At 40.6% G+C, this 20,332-nt stretch overlaps 2 protein-coding genes across 3 annotated transcripts; both read right to left on the bottom strand.

The window, feature by feature from the left end:
* Window positions 1-2,997: 2,997 nt before the first annotated feature.
* Window positions 2,998-5,009, bottom strand: LOC145470885 (collagen triple helix repeat-containing protein 1-like). The gene is made up of 3 exons (XM_081454766.1): window positions 4,937-5,009; window positions 4,555-4,695; window positions 2,998-3,538 (listed from the first exon to the last, which is right to left on the bottom strand). Exons 2-3 carry the CDS (start codon window positions 4,687-4,689, stop codon window positions 3,179-3,181), a joined length of 495 nt encoding a protein of 164 aa, XP_081310892.1. The 5' UTR covers window positions 4,690-4,695; window positions 4,937-5,009; the 3' UTR covers window positions 2,998-3,178.
* LOC145470886 (collagen triple helix repeat-containing protein 1-like) lies at window positions 2,998-19,512 on the bottom strand. Of its 2 annotated transcripts, none has more exons than XR_014042542.1 (3): window positions 19,076-19,506; window positions 17,513-18,055; window positions 2,998-3,103 (listed from the first exon to the last, which is right to left on the bottom strand). XR_014042542.1 is itself a non-coding variant. In XM_081454767.1 (3 exons), the coding sequence occupies exons 2-3, from the start codon at window positions 19,208-19,210 to the stop codon at window positions 17,696-17,698; spliced, it is 495 nt and encodes a 164-aa protein (XP_081310893.1). In that variant the 5' UTR covers window positions 19,211-19,216; window positions 19,470-19,512; the 3' UTR covers window positions 17,515-17,695. The 2 variants fall into 2 exon arrangements, 1 of the variants encoding a protein (XP_081310893.1); XM_081454767.1 differs by lacking the exon at window positions 2,998-3,103 and having other exon boundaries at window positions 17,515-18,055; window positions 19,076-19,216; window positions 19,470-19,512.
* Between the last annotated feature and the right edge of the window lie 820 nt (window positions 19,513-20,332).

Raw genomic sequence — 20,332 nt, 5'->3', positions numbered from 1 at the left:
GCTGCCATTTCCTGAAATGTGATTGGTTAATGACACGAATAAAGTTGGCACTAGCTAGATGGAAATCGTTTGCAGAGGGTGGACTCCTGACTAAACTTCTGTTTCTCCAGATAAGATTTTCGCGCCGTCCAGTTTTTTGCGCCATGTCAAGCCACTTTGAGGGCAAGCTCATTTTGTCTACGGCAAACTCACATTCTGACCTGGACACAGTACGCGTGCTCATGAGCGATGAAACCATCCTTTCAGCATACGCCGTAGAAACCGAAACCATGAAAGGTTCAGTAAATGAGTATATGTTCCCTAAGCTCTCTCTTCTTGATTCAATTTATTACTGTGATGCAGCAATTTTTGTTTGTATTGACGACGGCTCTCGAATCTCTTTAGTGGATGGAATTTTCACCACAGCTTGGAAAACACATCAAAAATGCATTAAAGTTCATTATTAAACTCACAGTACGTGAAATTCAGAGGAATCGGGAACTAATTTTTCCAAGAAGGTTAGATATTTGAGATATACTTTAAGAATCTTGTAGTACCAGCCGGCGAGATGACTACTAAAAGGGTAAGATCATTGCAGTTACGTATTATCTCAACTTAATTATAGTTCTACATCTCTGGACTTTTCTTTAAAGAAAAAGAGAAACCTAGTTATCGCTGAGTAATATAATTGTGCAGAGATAATTTTCTTTTGATCCCCATATTGTCATTCTTACCAATCAAGTATACAATCTAACTTGCACTGCGAAATTTCAGGCCCCGTCCACACTACACTAGAAAAATTTGACAGCGCAGCTTTATCTTTTGCCTGCGAGCAGGCTCACCTTTGAATCACACGCGCGAGCGGCGAAGAACAAAGCGATCTGGCAGGAAGGAGTCTGGTGAAGAGGCTTCTCGTCTCGCGGCTATGCCGCGCGCGCTTGGCTACTTTATTTATACGGTTAGGTCTACCGTCCACATTAATCCGTCATGAAAACGGAGCTTTTCAAAAATTCTCTTCAAACAGGAGAAATTTGAAAACGCAGGCCTTGATTTTAGAGTGAACGCAAAATATTTTGATAACGGAGCTTTTAGGAAAACATGGCCTTACGATAATCATGTGACTTGCCTGTCTGAGTTTTCCTCAAACACAAATCCAAATGGCAAATGATTGTTACGTTTTCTCCGGCGTAGTGTTGACGGAAAATATTTCATGCATCTCCGTTTTTAAATTTATCCGGCGTAATGTGGACAAAGAAAAAGGCAGAATTATACATTTCGAAATCACTTTTTAATATTTCCGACTGCTAAGTCTTGTTTGAATGAAATGTTTCCCAAAGAGGAGGAATACGGCGCTGTTATTTACAATGTCATTTACGCACTACCGTGAGTGTATAGTCATTATGCTTACGGCAAACTCATTTGCACCCCGCCCCCCCCACCCCTCCCCCACCCAAATTCCCCAAATCAACTTTTCACTCGCGAGAAAGTAATTTTGTATTCAAGTGACTTTAGTTCGCAAGGTGATTTGGAAAGGACGTGTGTTTTAGAATCCGGAACTGGAAACGTTCTTGAGTTAAGTATCTGTTTAAGTATCTGTTTTAATTAAAGTCTTAAAAGATTCTAAGTTCGTTGCTTCGCGCGCGGACCTTGGCAGCTTATTCCATAGGAAAGGAGCAGCTACCTGGAAAGCTCTGTCTCCCAGTGTTTTTTTTGGCATTCACACTTGGTCTTTCCAACAAACGACCATTGTCGTTGCGCCTCAAATGGTAGGACGAAGGCTGTTGAATACTAATTAAATCTGAAAGGTACTTAGGTGATAGGCCATGCAAAATTTTAAAAGTTATCAAGAGTATCTTATAATGTATCCTGGCGCGCACTGGAAACCAAGGTAATTCTGCGAGTAGAGGTGTTGTATGACAGCATATAAAATTTTCATATCGTGTGATATCAAGAGAAAATTTGACGACAAAAACTGAGTATGGACAATGCTTTTAAAAGGTGTAACGTTTGTACGCCTGGGAGGCAGGACGCGTCATTTCAAGGGAACAGAAAGTGGCGTGTATGTTTGCATTGCCTAATGCAGAAACAGGGAAAGTTTTGGAAAGTTCCACTTCTCCTGAATTTTCTTTCATATTGCTTCATGGCATGACACCTGCGCCAACGCTATTTCTTTAAAATTTTGTAAAGTGAAACCAACGAAATGGAATGAAACGTGCAGACTATGTGTTTACATAGCTTCGAGTAAAAGGACTACAATACCATGTCGCGGTTATGATCACAATTTTATAAATTGAACATATTTCATTGTTCCATATTTGTTAATTATATTGCTGAAATCTAATATAAAATGACTCGTTTTGTAAAACGTGTTAGAGTACTGTGTTAATCTTAAAAACATAAGAACTGCTTTTAGTTAAGGATTGGAAGGCGTGATGGTCTCATGGTGAATACGCGCGACTCCGGATCGAGTGGACTCGGTTCGAGCCCTGACCGGAGACATAATGCTGTGTTCTTAGGCAAGACACTTCACTGTCACAGTGCCTCTCCACGCGGGCGTAAAATGGCAATCGGCGAATTTATAGCCTGCAAACAGGCTCACGGCGAAGACGGAAAAAAATTCAGCGAGGAAAGCGAGTGGACGGGGGCGAAACTGAAGAATTCGGAGAGCGAAGCGATAGGGGCGGGCTCGTCGGGAGCCTGTTTGAAGGCTAGCGAATTCAATGGTAGTGGGTTACCCTGCGATGAACTAGCACCCCATCCAGCGGAGAAAAAGTAGAAATACTCCTAGTCGCTTCATGCTACAGAAACCGGGTTTAGCGCCGGCCTCATGGGCCACTTGGCTCGTGTGCTCGTTTAGTCAGTAGGGGGCTCAGAAACAAAGTGGTGTACCCCAAAAATGATTAATAACTGGAATACTGCGATTAGGCTTTATCAAATTTCCGCGATTAGTGTTTCACTCTCAGAAAAGTCGGGACACATCTGCGACATAGAAACAAAGAATAAGATCATCAATGACAATTATTACTTTTCCCTTTTGCCTTTATTGCACAAAGAAGAACAGAGAGTGATAAACTTCTCTTAATCTATTCGCTTCCTTTGACAGCATGGCTTTCCTGAGCTGTTTCTTTTTTACTTCTTTTTTTCGCTGCTGAACTATTATCTAAAACACAGCTCGTTTAAGGTTCCGTGAGAGCACGTCTTACTGGTCAGATGGTGAAACCTCTTCAATAAAGATCCTTGAAGTGGAACCAAAGCCTGTATAAGCATTTCCCAGCGCCTGGCCAGTGCCCACACATTCACCGACGTTAATTTTCACCGCGACATTTCCTGCAGGAATGCCGCCGCAGTAGCCTTCAATATGGCCATGCTCGTGTTTGTTGAGGTCTCCAGCGTGAGCCTGGAGCAATGCAGCATCAATAGCACTGGGGGAGCTGCATTCGGCATCGTTGAACGTAAAATACCAACGATTGCAGCATTGGCTGCTTCCGGAGATCCTGATATTCCCAGAGTAGTAGACATGTAGGAGAGTGTTACTGTGACACTTGTGGAATTCACATGTCTGTTGATCGAGATAATTTTATGATACGGTCAGGAAGTTCATGCGCTTTGTCAATCCAAAACTTCAACTTTCTCTAAGGAAACATCCGAGCAAACCCCGGCAACCTCCCGAGCATTTGAACTTTTAAAGTTTTGGTGGTTCAAATTTCCATTCCCTGGGCAAAACGTGGCGAGCAAATTCCCCACCTCAATACCATCTCAGACGGTCAAATGCCCCTACACCCGGGACATAATGGCAAAAATGAAGTCTAGGCATCTAGTGTGAATTTCCACTGTGTTCTAAGATCTGTTTTTCTATATAAATGAAAGATAAAAGTGATTAAAACACAGCATAGACCTTTGGAAGGCTATTATCTTCAGCGACAACGTTTACAAAAGAACTGGATTGTCCCTTTCTGTCTTCTCGCCTCAATATGGTTTCGAGACAATTTGTTCAAATTCCCCTTCCCACCCTTTCCATATGGTGTCAATTCCCCCTCCCCCTCCCAGCCACCTCTGATGTCACACTTCTCCCCCCGTACATCCTCTTGTCAAATTCCCAGGGTATACCCGGGGGAATGTTGATGTCTCTATTTGATCGATACATGAATCTTTAAAACTTAGGCTTTTCACACATTGATACAACGATATTACGCTCAATTCCATAGTGTCATCAAAATTTAAGTGTTAAAACTATATTTATACACCGTAGTAGTATAAAGAAACGCACTGCTTCATTTAAAAATGATCTGAAAAGCAAGTGTGTATTTTTGTGGGAAAACAAACTTCTTCATAAGGCTAATGGGAATGCTCACCACATACCAAAATCCTTAAAAGATACTAGAATTTAAAATAATTCATTTATATTTCATCTAAGAGGCACCGTACCAGACTGTCTTTTCAATCAATGAGTACAAAAGTGCAAAAGGCAAGAGAATGACTAGGTCTGTTCAAACTGCAGAGAATGTTTTTTTGAACATGAAAATCAAGTGTTAAAATGTTGTTTTGTTAAAATGCGATGACGGGAAAATGGCTCACCGCTATGACGCCTTCATCCTTGCCGTCCTCTTTCTTCCAAGTACACTCCTTAAATGAGGCGGCAAATGTCTGATGGCACAACGAACTAAAAACCAACAGGCACAGTGCAATGTGCAGGGCAGGACTGTGAGCCATGGCAGTCTGTCAAATAAAGACCAAACAACAGTTTTGACAGGGATTTCTTACACCTCAATAGAATAACAAGCTCTCGAGCACTACTACAAGTGGACGATTGGCTTTTAGTGATGGATAGAGGCACTCTTCAATGGAGTAAATAGTTATTATTCGGCTTCAACACTGAAATTGTAAGTTGAAAGTGATTCACTGATTGTGCGTTTCGTCGTCCTGTTATTCAAGTCATCACTATAACTGACAAACATACCGTCTCCAAAACTGAATGTTATCCGGTTGCTGTCTTCTTTCAGCCCTACTAATCTGAATAACACGAACGTACTCTTGAAAGCACCTTATATAACCAAATAGCAACATAAGAAAGCAGAACTTTCTTATTACTTTGTTTGTTGTTCAATATGTAGCTAGAGGCAGATCTTTTCTTTTTCTTATTTGTTATTTAAATGGTTGTGGAGGACACCGTTTAATAATCCAGAAAAACAATTCACATTACGCTACTCTGCATTATGCTACTTGGCACTTGAGTGCACTGTACATGCAGTTTGCCACGGACTTAAACTTGAAAAAGAAAATTCCACTCAAAATTAGCCTCAAAATTTGCCGAAACTAACCAATAGAAACATGAAACGAGTCTGTAACTTGTTTGTTTACTAGTTTTCTGTATGTGCATTGTTAACATGGTCCGTTTGCAAAAATGCTCACCACCATTATTCTCGATTTATTTTTTTCGCTTGGTCAATTTTCTTTTAAGCAGCCCTGATCACCTTCGCTGTTCCGTCAGTCAGTCGTTGCTCAAAAGCATAACTTTCTTTTCTTTCTTTGTTTTCCGTAATTGATTGAAGCAGATCCTCCATTACTTTAAGAGCCTGGTTACAAGGAGGGAGGGTTACCCTAGCAACACACCTAAAATTAAACGTTTGATTTTTCGTGTAGAAAGTAAAATATTACGTTCTTCATGAGGAAATAGATGCCGTATAACAAACATGTGATGTGCAATTTGAGTACTCGCTTATAGGAAGTCATTTTCATGGTCGTCTTAATACGGGTTATTGACTAAGCGTGAGGTCAAGATGGCTAGATATTGGCCAAGAGAAGGAAAAAGAACGAGGCCAATATCCAGCCATCTTGAACAAACAAGGTTGGTCAATAAAGGATTTATATGGTAAGATCACTACTTTCTTGCGGGACACAGCAGTGGCGCTTTCCATTCGACCAAAAATTCCGAAATTTTCGAAACGGGGGCAAATGGTACGACAATGGAAGCTTTCCATTCGACTTAAAATTCCGGTGTGAATTTCCGGAAATTTCCATGGGCGAATGGTACTGACTTTTCCAGTGTGGAAAACGACAAGCCGCACGGTTTTGTTTGCTTGGAATTTTTCAATGACTTCGAGGTTTAAATCGCAAATATAGAAGCAAACGGAACAATGATATGTCGACATCGTGACTTTTTATAGACCACAACAGCATGGACCTTATACAAACCACAACGGTGCGAAGCGAAGAGGTCGGAAAACAAAGGGTTTAATGAGTCGAACAATGGTTCTGCACGCGTTATAAATCTTTGCACATTTCTTAGCCAACCTATGCAAAACAAACAAGTACACCGCAGGGGCATTATTTTTATAAAACGCTTTCTTCACGAATTTAGCTGTAGCTGGTATTTGTCGAAATATAGCTAGAAGCAGATGTTTCCTTTTTGTTATTTGTTATTTAAATTGTTGTGGAGGACACCATTTCATCATCCAGAAAAAAAATCACATTACGCTACTCTGCATTATACTGCTTTGCACTGGGCTGCACTGTACATGCACTTTGCCACGGACCTCAACATCCGAAAGAAACTTCCACTCAAAGTTAGCCTCAAAATTTGCCGAAACTAACCAATAGAAACATGAAATGAGTCTGTAACTTGTTTGTTTACTAGTTTTCTGTATGTGCATTGTTAACATGGTCCGTTTGCAAAGAAGGTCACCACCGTTATTGTCAATTTATTTTTTGCATTGGTCAATTTTCTTTCAAGCAGTCTTGGTCACCTTCGCTGTTCCGTCAGTCAGTCTTGAAAGCATAACTTTCTTTTCTTTCTTTGTTATCCGGAATTAATTAAAGCAGATCTGTACGGGTCCGCAAATGATCCCAGGACCGCAAATGATCCCGGACCGCAAATGATCCCCATATTGGACCGCAAATGATCCCGATCAAAAAATAAGGAATGGCATGGATTTATATCAGAGGAAGGTGAGAACATGTACAAAAATAATGAACTAAAAAACATATTTTATCATTTTGCAAGAAAAACTTTCCACAATTGCTGTTTTGTTCTTCGAAGGGTACAGATCGTTTTCACTTTCACGCAATAACAGAAATAATAAATCGAAAACCAACCAATGGAAAAAGCTAAGAAGTTGTGATGTACGCTATAGAAGATAACTAAATAAGATACTTCTCCAAGTTTCAGGCCTTTGCGTTTCCCCAAACGTCAGATATTCGTCGTAAATGTTTCCCAGAAATTTACAGAGTCCAGTAAGAAAACGCCATGTTGGTGTACATCCGTGGTACACCAATATGGCGGCCGGAATATAGTGTAAACATCTGAAACTTACTTTGGCTTTCTAGGCGACTGACTATCAGTACTAAACAAACAAGCATTTACATAAGCACTTTTCCTAATGCTCTAACTTCTAAAAAGGCTCAAAATTATGAGATAAATATATATTTTTCAACAAACTCGATCGTAGCCTTGTGTCACGCAAGCTCCATAACTCTGAAATTCAAAATGCTCTAGTTTCCAAACGAAGCACGCTAATTGTAAACAGATATAAATATACCGCCTCTTATGCCTGATGAATATAAAAACACGTCACGTGAAGACGATCTATTGAATTAGAAGTCTTAGAAAAACACATACTTGTAAACATTCTCGAAATTCCGGTGGCGATAGTATCAAAGATCTATCAAACAACTAATTGTCAAAACGAAGCGCAAGCCTTGGCCTTGCGTGGTCATGAAGCTGAACTTCATAACTATAGCTTGGAATTTTGGCTTCTTAGAATACTCAAGTAGTCATTTCCGAGGAATTAAAGCCAAAATACGACCAAGGAAAAATTATAAAATAAATTTGTTCAAATTTCCAGTGCTACACACTGGGTGTTTTACAGAGTGATGAAGCGTTGTAGGCTTGTGGGTCTACTCAGGTGACAGCGTCTTCTGTAATAGTTGCTTCATGGTTAGATTTTAGTTTAAAACTTTAGACGAGTGGCGTTAATGGCTGATAAAATGTGATTTAATTATAACACCGAAATATCAATGTGTAACAAAGGAGGATATGTAGCGTATGGTGCACTGATCATAATTTTACTGAGAATTGCAAAGAAATGTAAGCCAAGTCGTGTTTTGATGATTGAGTGGTGATATTCATAACATCGTAGTTAGCAACAAAGTTTAGTCGAAAGTATGAAAAAAAAAAAGAATCAAGTTGTAAGCCATTATAATTATAAGATGGCTTAAATAAAAACATCGGTATTCACGTACGCCAATTCTCTATCCACACCATTCCACCATCCATGCCATTCCTTATTTTTTGATCGGGATCATTTGCGGTCCAAAATGGGGATCATTTCCGGTCCGGGATCATTTGCGGTCCAATTTGGGGATCATTTGCGGTCCTGGGATCATTTGCGGACCCGTACAGATCCTCCATTACCTTAAGGGCCTGTTTACAAGGAGGGAGGGTTACCCTAGCAACACACCTAAAATTGAACGTTTGATTTTTCGTGTAGAAACTAAAACATCACGTTCTTCGTGAGGAAATAGATGCCGTATGGTTGAACTCGCCTAAAAACACGCATTAAAAACGCCGCACTTTTGCGATATTCCATCAATTTAACTACTGTGCACCTTTTTTGTTTTTTATTTTCATTGGCCCAGAGACAAACATGTGATGTGCAATTTGAGTGATCGCTTATTGGAAGTCATTTTTATGGTCGTCTTAATACGGGTTATTGACCAAGCGTGAGGTCAAGATGGCTGGATGTTGGCAAAGACAAGAAAAAAGAACGAGGCCAATATCCAGCCATCGTGAACGAACAAGTTTGGTCAATAGAGAATTTATATGGTAAAGAACACTATTTTCTTGCAGGACACAGCAGGGGCGCTTTCCATTCGACGAAAAATTTCGAAATTTTCCAAACGGGGACAAATGGTACGACAATTTCTAGGTCCGGCAGAAAATCCGGAAATTCTTCAATTTCCGACAAGCGAACCATTGAACCGGAAATTTTGGAAATTGAGGGATGAAAATAAGGGAACGGAAATTTCCAGGACAAAATGTTCGAAAATTTGAGAGTGCCTCACGAGGTTGTCCTCTTTTTCGGAAATTATGTTCCGTCAGTCAGTCGTTGCTTAAAAACAGAACTGTCTTTTCTTTCTTTGTTATCCGTAATTAAATGAAGCAGATCCTCTATTACTTTAAGGGCCTGTTTACAAGAAGGGAGGGTTTTCCTAGCAACACACCTAAAATTGAACGTTTGCATTTTCGTGTAGAAACTAAAATATTGCGTTCTTCGTGAGGAAATAGATGCCGTGTGGTTGAACTCGCCTTAAAACACGCATTAAAAGCGCCGCACTTTTGCGATATTCCATCAATTTAACTACTGTGCACCTTTTTTGTTTCATTTTCATTGGTCCAGAGACAAACATGTGATATGCAATTTGAGTGTTAGCTTATGGGAAGTCATTTTCATGGTCGTTTTAATACGGTTTATTCACCAAGCGTGAGGTCAAGATAGCTGAATGTTGGCAAAGACAAGAAAAAGGAACGAGGCCAATATCAAGCCATCTTGAACGAACAAGTTTGGTCAATAAAGGATTTATATGGTAAAGAACACTATTTTCTAGGGGGACACAGCAGGGGCGCTTTCCATTCGAAAGCAGCGGGGGCGCTTTCCAAAAATTCCGAAATTTTCGAAACGGGGACAAGTGGTATGATAATTTTCAGGCTAAGATCCTAGAAAATCCGGAAATTGTTCAATTTCCGAAAAGCGAACCATTCAAAAGGAAATTCTGGAAATTCCGGAATGAAAATCAAATGGAACGGAAATTTCCAGGACAAAATGTTCAAAAATTTGAGTATGCCTCACGAGGTTGTCCTCTTTTTCGGGAATTATGCAAATTCGCAATTTTCTATTCAGCGCTAGTTCTTTTGACCGCGATCACAGCAAGTTGGACATCTCAAGCAAGGATGACGGCGACGCGTGTATGAAAATGGGTTAATATTTTACTTTAGAACGTTCACACTTAATTATATGCCGATCAATACCAGGTACAGCTAAATTCGTCAAGAAAGCGTTTTATTAAAATAATGCTCCCGCGGTGTACTTGTTTGTTTTGCATAGGTTGGGGTAGGAAATGTACAAAATTTATAACGCGTGCAGAACCATTGTACGTATGGGTTATTGACCAAGTGTGAGGTCAAGATGGCTGGATATTGGCCAAGTTCTTTTTTTGCGTGTTTATGGACCGAGACGGAGTCGAGGTCCATAAAATCGCAAAAAAAGAAGGAGGCCAATATCCAGCCATCTTGACCGAACAACCTCGGTCAATAAAGTATTTATTATATGGCTTTCGGGGAAATTTTTCTTGCGGGACACGGCGGGTAGTCCCGAGCGGGCAAGATAGTTCCATCTTGCCCGCTCGGGTAGCCAATCACAGCGCAGGATTTGATTCATCTTGTCCGCTCACGGAGCTAGTCATATAATAAAACTCATTATTTAAACCCTTTGTTTTGCGACGTTTTCGCTGTCGTTGTGGTTTGTGTAACGTCCTTGCCGCCGTGGTCCATAAAAAGTCACAACGTCGACTTGTCAGTAGTAGTGGTATGGTCTAGTCCAGTCTGGTCTAGTCCAGTACGGATTTGACAGGTATTGTGATGCAAATAAAAAGGTATTGTTATAGAAAGGAGTTCTACTGTTCTCTTGAGCTTGACGTATCCATGGTAACCAGAATCCCCGCCCCCTTTGATGGTTGAGGAATGACGTCATTAATCTCGTTTCCGTGTTAGTCGAGTGAAAAGCCTGGTTTCTAACATATAGAAAGAAATCACGCAATTTCAAAGTTAACCAATTTTGACATCAAATGTTTCCCTAAAATTACAGGACAGAGACATGTGCAACTCCCTAGTGGTTTGCGCTCAACTTGTGAATGAAAATATTTGCAAAAGTGTTTACCAATGGCACAACAGTTCAATCATGTCCACGTCCTCGTTTGTTATTCTCTCATAGCCATAGGGATCTATGACCCGTTTTTCGTACACAAGCTGGTACTTTTTCTTCTGACTGAGTGTGGCCAATAAGTACTCTTTGGAGTTTCGGGCGATGCGATAAGGGTTGTAAGTATCAGTTTGTCGCGTTTTCTCGAGGGGGCGTCCAATTTCGTCTAAACCATTTTGCCGCAACACTTGGTAATTTACCTGCTTGACACCTTCACTGTTTAAAGAGACTCCCCTCACTTTGCATTCTTCTTTTTCTTTCTTCGTGAAGTAGCCATAATTTTTCGGTCGCCCGGATGCAAATTCAGTGATGAAATCGTCTTCTCCCAACTCGTCCTTGAAATCACCGAGAAAGTCGTCAAGGGGAGGATTGTTTTCATGAGGTAAACTGGAAAAAATAATGCTGTCGGTGTCTGTGTGCTGTACTCGTTCTTGTAGCATGTCCAGAGCTGCATACAAACGAAGTCGAGCCCAACATTTCGTGAAACAAGCGATGAAAATGTTGAGGCTTGGTGAGACAGGTTCGTCATTCGATTCCTTATTTGGTCACAATATCCTATGATTGGTCAGAATAGCAAAGGTAGGAAAATCAGGACGCTGTCAAACTAGTTTGACGGCGTCCTTCACAAAGGTTGATTTCCTTATTTGGTTACAAAATGCTGTGATTGGTCAAATATGATGTCATGCTATTGAAACGTGCTGAGCGGTGATTGTCTGATAAATTCCATATAACGTGTGGACCTATTCATCTCCTTTACTCGCAACAATCGTTTGGTTTGAGCGCATCCAGAAAAAGGGAGAGGAAAGAAGAAACAGTATGACAGGCGAACAAGGGTTAGTAGGGAATGGCGGCGTTCTAAAATCCTACATACTTTATGTAGGTAAAAAACAAACGGCTCTTTTAGGAGCCACCACATTAATAAAAGTCAATGAGCCAACATGCTTTCCCGAGTTCTTTTAATTTTGTGCTCGAGCACGTGGAGACGCGCATTTATTATTCACAAAATCGATTATCGATCATCAAAACTGCAGCGTCATAAAATTCAGTTTGACAGCGTCCTCAAAACCAACAATGAATGTGATTGATGAACCACTCTTGACGGCTGTCCGTTCTATTGAGAACGCGGACCAAGACAACGATTCTCAAGAGGTAATAAATATAACTTGAAATGGGAGTATATGTCGGGCGAACACAAATCCGTACCATTACTTTGAAATAGGTCGTTGAAATTGAATGGAAAAGATAACTCCACACTTTAACTTACATGATTTAATCAGACCTGGAATTTGAAGACGGCTAAGGGTTTTGAAAAGAAATTATTTTGACTTTGAAATAGGTCACTGAAATTGAATAACCCTTTGTGCTTTTCAATACCACTACATGATTTAATCACAACCTGGAATTTCAAGGAGGGTATAAGCATTGAATAGAAACTCTTTTGATTTTGAATAGATCACTGATAATGAATAGAAACGAGAATGAACCTTTGTGTTTTTTATATCAATACGTGATTCAGTCAGACCTGGAATTTGAAGGCGGTTACGGGTTTTGAAAAGAAGTGGTTTTGATTTTGAATAGCTCGCTGACGGACTTGAAGAAATTCTACCAGTATACAAGAAGTTACACTAGACGGATTTATAATAAGCAAAACTATAGTGTTCACTCGATCGTATTTTATAAACCTTTGAGTTACAATGGAACCGTTACCCCTAAATTTAAGTTAAGCGCGCGATGCAAATAATTTGTCCCATTGGCCGCGGGATAACGTAATTTGCATACGGGTTGAAAACTTAACGCAGGAACATGACAATGGACTATTATCTTAAACGTTGAATGATTAGACTCTGTTATCCTACCTGAACAGGCTATTATCTTTTAAGGCGAATTGAACGGACACTTACAAGACTAATGAAGGCATTTGTCTTCATGCGAGTTGTGTAATTATTATTTATCTATAGGAAAAAAATAAGAGTAATGCAAACGTGGGACTAAAAAGCCCGGGGGTGTAGCGTCAATGCCTAATTGTCTACTGATCAGCTGTCTGCAAAAGGCCATCTTCTAAAATGCTGACAAGTCAAATAAACTTCTCGAGTGGCCTGCGCGTGTGAATGTAATTATGATAGACCAATTACGTCATAAGTTACTTCATTGGTGGTTGAAAATATGATGTCATTTTTCTGTAATATGACTGGATGTTGGAAATGTGCTGCTATTTCCTGAAATGTGATTGGTTAATGACACGAATAAAGTTGGCACTAGCTAGATGGAAATCGTTTGCAGAGGGTGGACTCCTGACTAAACTTTTGTTTCTCCAGATAAGATTTTCGCGCCATGTCCAGTTTTTTGCGCCATGTCAAGCCACTTTGAGGGCAAGCTCATTTTGTCTACGGCAAACTCACGTTCTGGCCTGGACACAGTACGCGTGCTCATGAGCGATGAAACCATCCTTATAGCATACGCCGTAGAAACCGAAACCATGAAAGGTTCAGTAAATGAGTATATGTTCCCTAAGTTCTCTCTTCTTGATTCAATTTATTACTGTGATGCAGCACTTTTTGTTTAGTTAAAACAGATACTTAAACAGATACTTAACTCAAGAACGTTTCCAGTTCCGGATTCTAAAACACACGTCCTTTCCAAATCACCTTGCGAACTAAAGTCACTTGAATACAAAATTACTTTCTCGCGAGTGAAAAGTTGATTTGGGGAATTTGGGTGGGGGAGGGGTGGGGGGAGGGAGGGGCGGGGTGCAAATGAGTTTGCCGTAAGCATAACGACTATACACTCACGGTAGTGCGTAAATGACATTGTAAATAACAGCGCCGTATTCCTCCTCTTTGGGAAACATTTCATTCAAACAAGACTTACCAGTCGGAAATATTAAAAAGTGATTTCGAAATGTATAATTCTGCCTTTTTCTTTGTCCACATTACGCCGGATAAATTTAAAAACGGAGATGCATCAAATATTTTCCGTCAACACTACGCCGGAGAAAACGTAACAATCATTTGCCATTTGGATTTGTGTTTGAGGAAAACTCAGACAGGCAAGTCACATGATTATCGTGAGGCCATGTTTTCCTAAAAGCTCCGTTATCAAAATATTTTGCGTCCACTCTAAAATCAAGGCCTGTGTTTTCAAATTTCTCCTGTTTGAAGAGAATTTTTGAAAAGCTCCGTTTTCATGACGGATTAATGTAGACGGTAGACCTAACCGTAATATATAAATTTAGGCCAGCCTAAAAGCGTAGCTCCTGGGCCGGGGTTTTTCAAAGCCCGATTAAGCTAACCCAGAAAAAGGTAAAATTTTGATCTGAGTTTTGTAACTTTGCGGTGAGGTTTCTGTATATTGTTTGGCCTTCTGTTTTGAGTTTTAATAATCACCATATACACAAAACAAAACAGCAAAACACATTTGTATGGAAGAAAAAGTTATAATTCGATTAACTTTTAATCCTGGGTTAGCGTAAATTGGCTTCCGAGCAATCCTGCCCTGTTTCCAACAAGCTAACCCAATATGAGCCCGCGATCCAATCGATAACCAGCGCTTGGTCAGCGGTCAACTTCAAGAAAACACGTGACCTCGAGGAGCTGTAAACCTGAGCCCGCGATATGGTCACGTGATACTGGTCAGCGGATACCTTGTATTGACAGGTGTCAATTGATCCATAACATGGATGTCCAATATCAAGGAAGTACACGGTAAACCAAGGCTGCATGTCTCTGTCAACCTATTATTTGGAGTATGGCCGCCATGTTGGGCAACTCCGCCGTCGCCGTCGTCGTCGTCGTCGTTGTGCGTACGCGCCCACGAGCAATACCGCTAGCCATGATAACCATGAGAAAATCAACTCATGGGTTTCCTTTTCTTTCCCATATGAGTATGGGGCTCCGCTTGGCGGCCCTTCGGACCGCCGGAGCTCCGCTATAAATAGGGAGCTTACGAATCGACGACTTTTGCACGACGCCGCTGTTAGATTGCGTGACATGCTCACTGCGCATGCGTTTCTGAGCACTTCCCAGCTTCGCGCCAAAGTCGACGACGTTGGTGAGAGCGATTTGCCGGCGTCTTGGAAACAGGAGGCCGTGAGGTTAGTTTGCAAAGTTTTCCCTCGATACTTCGGGTATTTTTGCCAGATAATTTAAGTAGCACATTAGGGGCATGTCCTTGATGTTTGATTTTAATTTTATTTGCCTGTTTTCGTTCAAGAAACGACCTTCTACAGTGCCATGGCGAACGCTATGAGTTCAACCAACACTGAAAGCGGTCAAAGCACGACACGGTGTGAATGAAAAGCAAATTGCTGTATGAAAAATCTTTCATTTTAATCACGCTTCACTGAAATATAAGACATTTTTTGGTGTACAATGAATTTGAAAGGACTAAAAGGTTTTAGCATTCGTGTCGACAGTTAGAAACAAGGACTAGATAGCTCAACTAGAGAGCTAGGCGATTTTTCCTCTGTTGTTTTGAGTGGTCTTATAGCCAGCCTAATCTTTTAGAACCCAAATTTTTCTCGACGTACAGCTGCGCTTTCTTTTCTGCCATGCTAGCACGTTTTGTTGGTCTGTCTTGAGTATTTTTTTTCTCGAGCTCCTGAGACAAAAAAAATTGGCCGGTCGCGCATAAACGTCGTCGTCTTTACTGCGAATCGTAAATTGAAATTTCTACAGGACGACGAAGCGAGACTATAAGGTGACCCAACGGCGCCGTCGTCCGAAAGTCGTCGATTCGTAAGCTCCCTAATAAAGTAGCCAAGCGCGCGCGGCATAGCCGCGAGACGAGAAGCCTCTTCACCAGACTCCTTCCTGCCGGATCGCTTTGTTCTTCGCCGCTCGCGCGTGTGATTCAAAGGTGAGCCTGCTCGCAGGCTATAGATAAAGCTGCGCTTTCAAATTTTTCTAGTGTAGTGTGGATGGGGCCTTAAATTTCGCAGTGCAAGTTAGATTGTATACTTGATTGGTAAGAATGACAATAAGGCGATCAAAAGAAAATTATCTCTTCACAATTATATTACTCAGCGATAACTAGGTTTCTCTTTTTCTTTAAAGAAAAGTCCAGAGATGTAGAACTACAATTAAGTTGAGATAATACGTAACTGCAATGATCTTACCCTTTTAGTAGTCATCTCGCCGGCTGGTACTACAAGATTCTTAAAGTATATCTCAAATATCTAACCTTCTTAGAAAAATTAGTTCCCGATTCCTCTGATTTTCACGTACTGTGAGTTTAATAATGAACTTTAATGCATTTTTGATGTGTTTTCCAAGCTGTGGTGAAAATTCCATCCACTAAAGAGATTCGAGCGCCGTCGTCAATACAAACATGTCATCTCCGAGGGTCCAGACAAAAGCGTTATCAAGCATATTGATAATTCATTTCTCACTTCCATGCAGCTCAAAAATTGTTTTAGTGTAATTAATCATCCATGAAGGCAAATTGACGGAGCTTCATGCTAAGTTGGAGCATATAAAATTTTCATATCGTGTGATATCAAGAGAAAATTTGACGACAAAAACTGAGTATGGACAATGCTTTTAAAAGGTGTAACGTTTGTACGCCTGGGAGGCAGGACCCGTCATTTCAAGGGAACAGAAAGTGGCGTGTATGTTTGCATTGCCTAATGCAGAAACAGGGAAAGTTTTGGAAAGTTCCAGTTCTCCTGAATTTTCTTTCATGTTTGCTTCATGGCATGACACCTGCGCCAACGCTATTTCTTTAAAATTTTGTAAAGTGAAACCAACGAAAAGGAATGAAACGTGAAGACTATGTGTTTACATAGCTTCGAGTAAAAGGACTACAATACCGTGTCGCGGTTTATGATCACAATTTAATAAATTGAACATATTTCATTGTCCCATATTTGTTAATTATATTGCTGAAATCTAATATAAAATGACTTGTTTTGTAAAACGTGTTAGAGTACTGTGTTAACCTTAAAAACATAAGAACTGCTTTTAGTTAAGGATTGGAAGGCGTGATGGTCTCATGGTGAATACGCGCGACTCCGGATCGAGCGGTCTGGGTTTGAGCCCTAACCGGAGACATTATGTTGTGTTCTCGGGCAAGACACTTCACTGTCACAGTGCCTCTCCACGCGGGCGTAAAATGGGAATCGGCGAATTTATAGCCTGCAAACAGGCTCACTTCGTGGACGGAAAAAAATTCGGCGAGGAAAGCGAGCGGACGAGGGCGAAACTGAAGAATTCGGAGAGCGATACGATCGGGGCGGGCTCGCCGGGAGCCTGTTTGCAGGCTAACGAATTTAATGTTGGAAGTAACCCTGCAATGTACTAGCATCCTATCCAGCGGGGAGTAGAAATACTCCTAGTCACTTCACGCTATATAAACCGGAGATTAGCACCGGCCGGATGAGCAACTCTGCTCGTGTGCTCGTTTAGTCAGTAAGGGACTCGGAAACAAAGTGGTGTACCCCAAAAATGATTAATACCTGGAAAACGGCAATTAAGCTTTATCAAATTTCAGCGATAACTGTTTCACTCTCAGAAAATTCGGGACATATCTGCGACATAGAAACAAAGAATAAGATCATCAATGACAATTATTACTTTTCCCTTTTGCCTTTATTGCACAAAGAAGAACAGAGAGTGATAAACTTCTCTTAATCTATTCGCTTCCTTTGACAGCATGGCTTTCCTGAGCTGTTTCTTTTTTACTTCTATTTTTCGCTGCTTAACTATTATCTAAAACACAGCTCGTTTAAGGTTCCGTGAGAGCACGTCTTACTGGTCAGGTGGTGAAACCTCTTCAATAAAGATCCTTGAAGTGGAAGCAAAGCCTGTATAAGCATTTCCCAGCGCCTGGCCAGTGCCCACACATTCACCGACGTTAATTTTCACCGCGACCTTTCCTGCAGGAATGCCGCCGCAGTAGCCTTCAATATGGCCGTGCTCGTGTTTGTTGAGGTCTCCAGCGTGAGCCTGGTACAACGCAGCATCAATAGCACTGGGGGAGCTGCATTCGGCATCGTTGAACGTAAAATACCAACGATTGCAGCATTGGCTGCATCCGGAGATCCTGATATTCCCAGAGTAGTAGACATGTAGGAGAGTGTTACTGTGACACTTGTGGAAGTCACATGTCTGTTGATCGAGATAATTTTATGATACGGTCAGGAAGTTAATGCACTTTGTCAATCCAAAACTTCAACTTTCTCTAAGGAAACCTCCGAGCAAACCCCGGCAACCCCCCGAGCATTTGAACTTTTAAAGTTTTGGTGGTTCAAATTTCCGTTCCCTGGGCAAAACGTGGCGAGCAAATTCCCCACCTCAATACCATCTCAGACGGTCAAATGCCCCTACACCCGGGACATAATGGCAAAAATGAGTTCTAGGCATCCACTGTGAATTTCCACTGTGTTCTAAGATCTGTTTTTCTATATAAATGAAAGATAAAAGTGATTAAAACACAGCATAGACCTTTGGAAGGCTATTATCTCTAGCGAACACGTTTACAAAAGAACTGGATTGTCTCTTTCTGTCTTCTCGCCTCAATATGGTTTCGAGACAATTTGTTCAAATTCCCCTTCCCATCCTTGCCATATGGTGTCAACTTCCCCTCCCTCCCCCCCCCCGTCCACCACTGATGTCACACTTCTCCCCCTGTACATCCTCTTGTCAAATTCTCAGGGTATACCCGGGGGAATGTTGATGTCTCTATTTGATCGATACATGAAACTTTCAAACTTAGGCTTTCCACACACTGATACAATGATATTACGCTCAATTCCATAGTGTCACTTAAATTTAAGTGTTAAAACTATATTTATACACCGTAGTAGTATAAAGAAACGCACTGCTTCATTTAAAAATGATCTGAAAAGCAAGTGTGTATTTTTGTGGGAAAACAAACTTCTTCATAAAGTTAATGGGAATGCTCACCACATAAGAAAATCGTTAAAAATACTAGAATTTAAAATAATTCATTTATATTTCATCTAAGAGGCACCGTATCAGACTGTGTTTTCAATCAATGAGTGAAAAAGTGCAAGAGGCAAGAGAATGACAAGGTCTGTTCAAACTGCAGAGAATGTTTTTTTTAACATGAAAATCAAGTGGTAAAATATTATTTTGTTAAAATACGATGACGGGAAAATGGCTCACCGCTATGACGCCTTTATCCTTGCCGTCCTCTTTCTTCCAAGTACACTCCTTAAATGAGGCGGCAAATGTCTGATGGCACAACGAATTAAAAACCAACAGGCACAGTGCAATGTGCAGCGCAGTACTGTGAGCCATGGCAGTCTGTCAAATAAAGACCAAACAACAGTTTTGACAGAGATGCAAGTGTTGTTTTCTTACACCTCAATAGAACAACAAGCTCTAGAGCACTACTACAAGTGAACGATTGGCTTTTAGTGATGGATTGACGCACTCTTCAATGGAGTAAATAGTTATTATTCGGCTTCAACACTGAAATTGTAAGTTGAAAGTGATTCACTGATTGTGCGTTTCGTCGTCCTGTTATTCAAGTCATCACTATAACTGACAAACATACCGTCTCCAAAACTGAATGTTACCCGGTTGCTGTCTTCTTTTCGCCCTACTAATCTGAATAACACGAACGTAATCTTGAAAGCACCTTATATAACCAAATAATAACATAAGAAAGCAGAACTTTCTCAGTTATTAATTTGTTTGTTGTTCAATATGTAGCTAGAGGCAGATCTTTCCTTTTTGTTATTTGTTATTTAAATGGTTGTGGAGGACACCGTTTAATCATCCAGAAAAACAATTCACATTACGCTACTCTGCATTATGCTACTTGGCACTTGAGTGCACTGTACATGCAGTTTGCCACGGACTTAAACTTGAAAAAGAAAATTCCGCTCAAAATTAGCCTCAAAATTTGCCGAAACTAACCAATAGAAACATGAAACGAGTCTGTAACTTGTTTGTTTACTAGTTTTCTGTATGTGCATTGTTAACATGGTCCGTTTGCAAAAATGCTCACCACCATTATTCTCAATTCATTTTTTTCGCTTGGTCAATTTTCTTTTAAGCAGCCCTGATCACCTTCGCTGTTCCGTCAGTCAGTCGTTGCTCAAAAGCATAACTTTCTTTTCTTTCTTTGTTTTCCGTAACTGATTGAAGCAGATCCTCCATTACTTTAAGGGTCTGTTTACAGGGAGGGAGGGTTGCCCTAGCAACACACCTAAAATTAAACGTTTGACTTTTCGTGTAGAAACTAAAATATTACGTTCTTCGTGAGGAAATAGATGCCGTATAACAAACATGTGATGTGCAATTTGAATGCTCGCTTATGGGAAGTCATTTTCATGGTCGTCTTAATACGGGTTATTGACTAAGCGTGAGGTCAAGATGGCTGAATATTGGCCAAGAGAAGGAAAAAGAACGAGG

Source organism: Orbicella franksi, chromosome 15 (assembly GCF_964199315.1).
Source record: "Orbicella franksi chromosome 15, jaOrbFran1.1, whole genome shotgun sequence".
Classification (NCBI taxonomy): Eukaryota; Metazoa; Cnidaria; class Anthozoa; order Scleractinia; family Merulinidae; genus Orbicella; species Orbicella franksi.
The sequence above is the reverse complement of the archived record's forward strand: the minus strand, read 5'-3'. Positions and strand labels throughout refer to the sequence as shown.